At 38.0% G+C, this 10,152-nt stretch overlaps 1 protein-coding gene across 1 annotated transcript; it reads right to left on the bottom strand.

Moving 5' to 3' along the window:
- Window positions 1-697: 697 nt before the first annotated feature.
- On the bottom strand, window positions 698-2,693 carry LOC133805830 (uncharacterized). The gene is made up of 2 exons (XM_062243983.1): window positions 2,249-2,693; window positions 698-933 (listed from the first exon to the last, which is right to left on the bottom strand). Exons 1-2 carry the CDS (start codon window positions 2,691-2,693, stop codon window positions 698-700), a joined length of 681 nt encoding a protein of 226 aa, XP_062099967.1.
- Between the last annotated feature and the right edge of the window lie 7,459 nt (window positions 2,694-10,152).

The raw sequence follows: 10,152 nt of genomic DNA, 5'->3' as shown, positions 1-10,152 counted from the left end.
TCTCCTTTAAGAGTTCAAGAGTGTATTTCCTTTGGGACACAGAAATCCCTCTTTTGCTTCTAGAAAATTACATCCCCAGAAAATACCTGAGAGCACCGAGATCTTTGACTTCGAACTCCTTTGCCAACCTTTCTTTAATAATACTCATCTCTTCAGTATGGTTGCCAGTAACAATTATGTCATAAACATACACGATCATAATTGACATTTTCCCTTCGATTGAGTGTTTGATAAAGAGAGTATGGTCAGTTTGACCTTGCACGTATCCAAGCCCCTTGACAACCTTTAGAATATGATTGAACCATGCTCGAGGAGATTGTTTTAGACCGTAGAGAGATTTTTTTAGTTTGCGGACTTTAGTTGAATTGGGAGATTCTTCAAAACCCGGAGGCTGACTCATGTACACCTCTTCTTCCAGCTCTCCATTCAAGAAAGCATTTTTTTACATCGAGTTGATGCAATTTCCAATCCAAGTTGACTGCCAACGAGAGCAATACTCTGATAGTATTCAGTTTCACAATTGGAGAAAATGTCTCATTTTATTCAATTCCATAAGTTTGAGTAAACCCCTTGGAAACTAATCGAGCTTTGTACCTCTCAATGGATCCATTTGCATTGTACTTGACTGTAAACACCCATTTGCCCCTATTATCTTCTTATCTGGTGGTAACTCCACCAATCTCCAAGTTCCATTATGTTAAAGTGCTTTTATCTCTTCGAGAACTGCTGCCTTCCATTGAGGAGTATCAAGTGCTTCATTGATGTTCCTGGGAATCACAACATCTAATAGAGTAGAGGTAAAAGCTTTAAATGGAGATGATAATTTTGAATAAGAGATGAATTTCAAAATAAGGTGTTGAGTAAAAGATCTAGTTCCTTTTCTTAATGCAGTAGGAATGTCTAGATCTGACTGAGTGTTTGAAGGATGAGTACCTGAATCATTTGCGGAAAGTGGTTATATCACCGGATCGGGCTCTTGACTGTGATGAGGATTTGTGACTTGTTTATTTCTTCTGGAATACACCCGAATTTATTTTTGTAAGTCTTGAGGAGGTCTTTCTGTTTCTAAGATGTTCTCAGAAGAAGAAGAAGAAGCAGAAGAAGAAGAAGAAGAAGAAGAAGAAGAAGAAGAAGAAGAAGAAGAAGAAGAAGAAGAAGAAGAAGAAGAAGGATTTGCTTTTCCTGGATCTGAAGAGAATGGAGTGTCTAGAGGTTTTTTTGGATCTAAAGAGAATGGAGTGTCTAGATGTAATTCTAAACCCCATGACCACTGAGCTTCTTGCTTGTGATGACTGTGCTCCCCCTGAAGAAAGGTGGGAGTGAAATATGGAACCTTTTCAAAAAAAGTTACATCACTTGAGATGTATGATTTTTTGTGAGTGGAAAATAGCAATGATAACCTTTATGGGCAGGAGAATAACCCAGGAACACTGTTTTTATTGCTTTAGGATCAAGTTTACTACAATTGTGTGAGTGAACATGAACAAAGGTAGTGCAGCCAAAAACTTTGACTGGCATAGAATTTGAAGAAGTGTAAGGATAGAGTGATTGAAGGACAGAATATGGTGTCTTGAATAGAAAGGGTTGACTTGGAAGGCAGTTAATGAGGTAAGTAGCAGTGAGAATAGCATCGCCCCAAAGATATTTTGGAGCATGCATATTGAACATGAGAGCACGAGCAACTTCTAAGAGGTGGCAATTTTTTCGTTCAGCAACCCTATTTTGTTGCGGAGTATCGACACAAGAACTTTGATGAACAATCCCATTTTGGAGAAGGTAGGGACCAAGAGTGGTATTGAAATATTCATTACCATTGTTGGTACAAAGTATTCTGGTAGAGGTTTGAAATTGTGTTTGGATCATATGATGAAAGTTTTGAAAAAACCTGACATGTACCAGACTTATGCTTAAGCAGATAAACCCAAGTAATATGTGTGTGATCATCAATAAACATAATAAACCAACGCTTACCATGAGAAGTAGAGACCTTGGAGGGTCCTCAAATATCACTATGAACGAGAGAGAAAGGACTAGAAGGTGTATATATCCTTGGAGGAAATGAAACACGTGTATGTTTGGAAAATTGACAGATATCACATTGAAATTCAGCAACCTTTTTATTGATAAATAAAGATGGAAACAAATGTTTAAATATAAAAACTTGGATGCCCAAGTCAACAACGCCATAACATAATGGTGTTAAAATTGGAATTAGAAATAGAGTTTGAAACATAAGTAGTAAAATAACTTGGAACTTTGTTGATTGGATGTTGTTTGTCAAAGAAATAAAGTCTGTCATGAATCCTAGCACTGCCAATCATCCTCCCCGATGATAGATCCTGAAATTGGCAAGAATTGGACACAATTTTAGCAAGACAATTGTTATCGGAAGTCAATTTGTGAACAGAAATTAAATTGCATTTCAAAGAAGGAACGTAAAGAATTGATTTAAGAAGTAAATCAATAGACAATTTAATGGTGCCAATTCCTGCAATAGGGGATTGAGTGCCATCTGCTATCTTGACACTATATTTTTTCAAATAGGGACAATAAGAATCAAACAAATGAGATGAACCTGTCATGTGATATGTTGCATTGGAATCGATTATCCATGGAGTTTGGGCAGCGAAAGAGAAATTACCAGAATGTGCCACTGAAGCACTATGAGATTCGAATCCATATTTGGGTACCATGGAAGATCGACTCAAGACAGTATACAACTGTTCAATTTATGCATTACTGAAGGAAGGGACACCAGTATTTTTAGTTTCACTTTGAACTTGGTTGGCCTTTTTGTCATTTTGGTGACGAGGAGTCCAGTTTGGTGGTTTTCTGTGAATTTCCCAACAGGTAGACCCGGTGTGACCATGATGTTGATAATGATCACACCAAGGTTTGTCACCTTCCGGTTAGGTCGAGGATCAGGATTGGATTTTCTAGATTGTGGTGGGCTGGTTTTAGAAACAAGTGCTGAACTTTCAATTGATTGTGGTTCTAACGTATTGAGCATGACATGACGACGTTCTTCTTCATGTCTGACCTCCGAGAATGCTTCTTCAGTATCAGGAAATGGAGAGCGACCAACCAAACGACCTTTGACTTCATCTAGATTGTTGTTCAACCCAGTAAGGAACTCAAAGACACGTTCTTTCTCTAGTTGTTGTTGCTGGATTGTGGTACAGTTGGCACATAGTGGTGTGGTATCCAGATACAGATTAAGTTCCTGCCATAAGTCTTGTAAATCTGAAAAATATTGAGTAACAGTTTGATTACCTTGCTTAATCTCTGAGTTTGGTGCGGATCTAAAAAATTTGAGAAGTGTTACCAAGGTTAGAGTACATTTTTCAAGCAACGTCCTATACTTCCTTAGCAGTCTTAAAGAATAAATATCTGCGGCTAATTTTTTGATCCATCTAATTAATTAGCCATGCAAGAACTATAGAGTTTTCAACTTGCCATACCTTGTACGTAGGATCAATGGAAGGTGGTGCCGGGAGATCACCAGTGATGTACCCAAGTTCCCCACGTCCACAAATGAAAAGTTTGACTGACTGATTCCACTGAAGATAATTTTTTCCATCAAGCTTGTGGGCTGTGATATTAAGAGAGCTATTGTCATGGCTATACAGAGAACCTATAGAACCACTGTAACGACCCAAATTTACTAATAAGGCTTAAGGGCCTTGATTAGTGTGCCTGGAGGGCATAATTGGAATATATGTGATTTAATGATTTAAAGTATGTTATATGATTATTTGAATATTTGAGATGCATGACTATGTGTATTAGTATGCATGTAGGCCCTGATTAGGTTAGAAGGGCATAATCGTAATTTTGGCCTGTTGAGGGCATAAATGTACATATATGTGATAAATTGTTGAGACCACATTATTATGTGGATATATTTGTGATCTGTGATTCAAGACGATCCTAGTGAGCAGGTTAGCGAAAAAGTCACGGCGGGGATTTATACCCGGCTCGGGGCGAGCCTGGGGGTATAAATGGGAATTTAGAGAGTATATTGGGGTCTATTTTGATATTGAGGAATATAATTGGTGATTAATTAGGTATCGGGAAGTAAGCGAAAAATATTAGAGACACTTGAGGAATTAGCGGGAATTGGGTAAAATAACCAAAATGCCCCTAAGTCGATTAAAGGATTTAGAATTAAAGGGGAGGGTATTGTGGTCATTTGGCATATAAAGATAGGCATAACTGAGGCTTTATGCTTAGTGGAGTTTGTAGAATGAAGTAGAAGTCTGAGAAAAGGAAAGAAAGAAAAGAAGGGAAAGAAAAGCAGGCCATTTTGTCAAGGTTGGTCTAGGTTTTCTTCATCAGTTCTTGAGGTATTTTGGAGCAGAAACCCAGGGGAAGCCAGGGTAAGCTTGAGGCAAGAGTTCTTAGTCTGGCTTGAAGATTTGGCAAGGGTTTAGCAAGAATAAGTCATTTAGTTGAGGTAAGACTTTGAAGTTTCTTCAGTTTTTGGTTTTGCTATTGAACTATGGTGTCTAAGCTGAATTTGGTGGGAACTCTAGGGAATTCAAGCCAGGGGTTTGAGGAGGAGTAAGCCAAGGAGGTGTAGAAGTTGACTTAGGGTCGAATCCCCATTGAAGGTATGAAATTCTAAGCTTTAAATTATGAGGTTTTGACTGCTGTGCTGAAGTTTCTGAGTTTGAGGTTCAACCATGGTGAATTTTGAGATTAGGGGTGCATGTGATTGGGTTTTATGTATTTGGGATGCTTGGGATAAGTGGAGTGTGTTGATAAGCTTGTTTTTAAGTTTGGTTGAAGATTGGAAAAGTTTTGGTAAAGGTTGGGTCGGGGAAATCGCAGGAAGGAAAAATGCAGGGGTGCTGGTTCTGTGACTAGCGCTAGCCTTTGGGCGCTGTAGCGCTAGGCTTGGTTGTTTGGGGGTTTTTGGTTCTGCTTGTAGCGCTGTAGCACCCTCCATAGAGCGCTGTAGCGCTACCCTGCATCCAGAAAGGGGTTTTTGAGTTATTTTCAAGGGTTTTTGCCCAGGGGTTCGGGGTTCGATTCCACCACCCCGTTTGGTGGAATTAGAGCTTCCCGAGGGCTCGGGATTGGTCCCGAGGTTAGGTTTTGGACTTGAGGTTTGGTGATGGTTCTGACCTGTGGTTGTGACTAGGTGCGCGCTAGGGTTCAAAAGGGATCGTGCTCAAGGATCAAAGTAAACAAAGCTAGTAAATTTAAAGGTAAGAAAACTGCACCCGGTTATATGTTTGTGATGGGACTAAGTGCTCTCGATATCTATATAATGTCGATGATGGTATTATGCCATGGGACATGTGATAAACGGCCTAAGGGTGCCGTACACAATAATTGCGCACAGGGCGCGGCTTGGCCACTGGTAGCCAAGGACAGCTTTATATTCACTGAGCTCGGTTTAAGCGGGCTGGAGTCAGTGGGATAATCAAAGGGTGCGGCCTAAGGGCACTAACCCTAGTTATCATTTGTAAATTGGTGATTAATTTGAGTTGACATGTTTGGTATGTTGAATACTTGGTTATCATGAATGCTTATATGGTTGAAATCATGCTTATGTGATATGGGATATTGGATTGTCTGTTGATTGCTTATGCTCTGTTATTGTGTTTTCTTGCTGGGCCTTGGCTCATGGGTGCTACGTGGTGTAGGTAAAGGCAAAGGCAGATTGGACCAATCCTGAGATGGAGGGCTGTGGGGATGAATGTACATGGTCAGTTGTTCGGTCGCCATGGCCGAGGAGTGGATCAGGACAGGGATTGCTTAACTGTTCATTTTCTCTTAGTATGGCTAATACTGTATTTAAATCTCGAATCTTTTGTAAATGGTTTTAATCCTATTATTTTTGGGATCCCGTGTAAACAGGAAATGTTTCTTTATAAGAAATGCGACTTTTAAGACCAAAATCTTTTAACCCTAGTTCCATTATAGTTTCAGTAACACGTTTTTAATTAAATGACTTGATTAGCAAGTCTAGCACTTTTATAAACACACAGTGTAACAGTCTTGGCTATCCAGGGCGTTACAACCACCAAACTGAGTCTAAGCGGAATGGGTAGATCCATTGGTCTAAGAAGAAATGTCTTCACTGGTGGACATTGGTGGAGTCAATAAACTGAAATACGTCTAAGAAATGAAAAATTGGGCCTGGGCCTAGGCCGAGGCCTGAGAAGATTGGGTTTTGGTACGACTGAGAAAGGAAAAATTGGGCCTGGGGTTTTGGTCCTAAGGAAGTGAGACATATATAAATATTTAGAGACTGATATATATTTTAAAAAGGTTGTACTGGAAAGAGTAAAAAACAACAACAAAGGGGCAAAGACTTAGTTGAACTCGACGATTTGGACAATTGAACTGGAGTGGGTACTGGACGACCTCTCCTGAGTGACTGGAAGGGTACCAAACTTCATCGGAGGTTCTAGAAGCAGAGCTGGATGTTGACAATAACTGGTTCAAGAGCCTGGGATGTCGCCTGACTAAGCTTTGATGTCGCCGGACTGAGAGAAGAACCCTGAGACGTCGCCTGAGAAGATGGGATGTCACCGGACTAAGAGAAGAGTCGTCGACTTTGATACCATATAAAAATGGGATAGAAAAGTATGTTCTTTTATTTCTGTATATATTACAACCTAAAATAGAGAGTATATATAGGGGAAATACAATTAATCACCCTAAAAAACTGAAACGAATAGAATAATAAATAAATGAAATATTAAAAAACAAAAACTATTCCTATTCGTAACTGTTAACAGGTTGGCTAGGTTTGCACCTGAGATAGTACCAAGCAAAGCCATGCAGGTCCAAAGGTTTATGAGGGGACTTATACCAATGATTGCTAGAGATGTCAAGATGACCAGTGCTGAGGTGGTTAGTTATGCTGAGGTGTTGGATAAGACACTTGACGTGGAATACTTGGAGGATCATATATGGAAGGACAGTGCTGCAAGAAGGGAGGCCAACAGAAACAAGGGCTTCCATGAGGGAAATAGAGTAAGGCCCGTGAAGGGCAGAGCAATAGCAGTGACAAGAGGCCTAGACCCCCGACCACAAATAGCAATAATTACAACGATCCATAACCACCACAAAAATCGTAACAGTCACAACAATGATCGTAACCATGGAAATCACCAGAACAACAAAGTTGAGCACCCCAGCTGCCCTAAATGCTCACGACGACACTTGGGAGAATGCCATATCGACACCAAAAAATGTTACAAGTGCGGTGAGGTAGGTCATCTGAAGAAGGATTGCCCACAATGGAAAGTGGGGCAGGGCAGTAATAACAACCTAGTGTCAGCGAGGGATTTTGCATTGACCCAAAAGGAAGCAGCCAACAGTAACACCGTGGTCACCAGTCATCTCCTTATTTCTGCTATGATATGTAGAGTCCTTAGTGATTGATAAACTGGGTATGCCTTGTAAACTGTTTGAGCATAGTTTTAGTACAATGCTACCATCAGGAGACATTATGTCATCAACTCGGTGGTTACAATCATCATCTATAATAGTAGAGGGCAGAGAATGCCCGACAGACCTCATAGAGTTAGACATATCAGACTATGATGCCATACTTGGCATGGATTGGTTATCAAAATATGGAGTGACGATAGACTGTCGATGATGGACCCAAAACCGGTACGTTTTAAATATTTATACTCGCAAGCGCACGATTCATATTTATAGAATAATGTTCATGTAAGCACGACGTCGAACCCAAATGAGTTGTTTAAAATCGAAAAGAAAACTATTTTAAACCAAAATTAATAAATTCTAACATAGTTCCAAAGATTGATGAGAATTTGTAACAATAAAAATAAAATAAAAGATAATAATAAAGAAATTAAAGACAATATATAAACATAAATGAATAATTGTAAACAAGATGGTAAAATAAGATTATTAAGGATTAGAATCCACAAAATATAAGTTTAATAATATTTATAAGTACATTGATTCCCAAGTTTTAGTGATAGTTAAAATAAATCAAACTATCATTTTCCAAATAGATTTATAATTTTAAGTACAAATTACTTCTAAAAAGATAAGATTTTTCTTCACTTTTCAAAAAGTTATAATTTCAAAGTATTTAATGTAAATCAACCTAATGAAATAACAAATAAATCAATGAACATTATTTATAAGGCAAACCATAATATTTTTGTTCTAAGCATGGATGTGTACAATTTAATGACACATCTTACACAAATAATATTATGTTTTTGCACTAATGAAGAACAAAGTGTAAATATGTGCTAACAATCCAAAATACATGATATTTAAGATGAAAGAAGATATTTGAAGAAGAAAATTCCATAAACTTTGTTGCACAAAATGGGAAATCAACTTACAAAATAAATACTATCTAGTTACAAATTGTTTCATCATCACCTTAATAATCTTAAAAAGATTAGAAACTCATTACTAGAATAGCAAATACACACTAAAAATTACAAACATAAATAGGAAAATTTGGAGGAGAAACCCCCAAATTGTTCCTCTAAAAATACATAGAAAAATAACAAAAAAAGAAAAGAAAAAGAAGAAGATGATGAAGAGAATAAAGATGTTTTGAAATGTGTAGAACTTGTGGTATGATAACCTCCTCTCAAATATGCACCCCAAATCCCTTATTTATAGCCAAAAAATGAGTATTAAAATAATCAATTTAAATTAATTAAATTGATCAAATTAATTTAATTAATTATAATATGGCAAATATGGATAAATTATAGGGTGTAATGATGATGTTTTGGGGTAAAATGTGTAGAAAAGTTTGGGTAAAAAATGGTATTTTTGGCAAAGGGGACAAGGGTACAAAAGTGTATTTGTTGGGCTCAAAAATTGGTGGCTTTGGTGGGTGTTGGCAGCTGGTGGCAGCTAGACCTGTTGGGGCATGACTTGGGCTTATGGAGCTTTGGGGGTTTGGGCCGAATGGGCTTGTCTGGCCTGTGTGGCTTCAAGAGTTGGGAAGTTGCTGAACGTGAGCTTCAGCTGGGCTTGACTTCATGAGGGAATTGGAGCAGCTGAATGGTTGGTGCCGTGGCAGCTGGGGAAGGCACTTAGGTGGCCTGTTGATGGCAGGTGGAAGGAGATGGGCCACGGCTGGAGTTGGGCTTCAGCAAGGCAGGCGGCTGGGCCTTGGAAAAATGCTATTTTTCCCCATCTTTTCCTTGAAAATACCACATTTTCCTTCATTTTTCTTTCTTTTCAAGAGTAAAAATGCAACAAATTCTCTACAAAATAAACATAAATTAAATTAAAACTAAATATTTTCAATAATAAAATATACAACAAAAGTTCCATGAAAATATTAATTAAAACTTAATTTAATTAAACATTTAAGCTCAAAATTGCATCTTTTTACTCCTAACTTAACAATGTTAATTTTAAATAATTAAACTATAACATTTTACAATAATATAACTATAAAAATACACAAAAATCTATAAAATCAAAATAAATCCCATAAATTCAAAATTACTTAAAAACTTAATAAATCAATTAAAACTCAAGAATTAAGCAACAATTAGCACATAAAAAGTTGTCAAATAACTTTATTTTGTAGAGTTATCAGTCGACAAAAGACCATGGAGTTTAGACCAGAGGAAGGAGAACTCTTTTCTTTTAAGGGAGAAGCGTTGGGTTTTCGTACACCCATTATATCGGCACTGGAAGCTCGGAATATGATGCAACATGGGTGTTTGACATATCTGGCCAGTGTGGTGGATAAATCTAAGGAGATAGAGTTGAAACTAGAAAATGTCCACGTCATTTATGAGTTTCTGGAAGTGTTTCCCGAGGATTTACCAAGTTTACCCCCGCACAGAAAAATTGAATTCGTGATCGAACTTGCACCAGAAACAACACCAATATCTAAAGCACCCTACCAAATGGCACCTGTAGAGTTGAAGGAACTCAAGACCCAGCTACAAGAATTGTTGGATAAGGGGTTCATAAGACCTAGTCATTCGCCATGGGGGCACCGATCCTGTTTGTGAAAAAAAAGAATGGAAGCATGAGAATGTGCATCTATTACCGAGAACTCAATAAGGTCACCATTAAGAACAAATATCCTTTGCCTAGGATAGATAACCTTTTTGATCAACTGCAAGGGGCAGCAGTGTTCTCAAAGATTGATCTGCAATCCTT

This window comes from Humulus lupulus, chromosome X (genome assembly GCF_963169125.1).
Source record: "Humulus lupulus chromosome X, drHumLupu1.1, whole genome shotgun sequence".
NCBI classification, from domain to species: domain Eukaryota; kingdom Viridiplantae; phylum Streptophyta; class Magnoliopsida; order Rosales; family Cannabaceae; genus Humulus; species Humulus lupulus.
The sequence above is the reverse complement of the archived record's forward strand: the minus strand, read 5'-3'. Positions and strand labels throughout refer to the sequence as shown.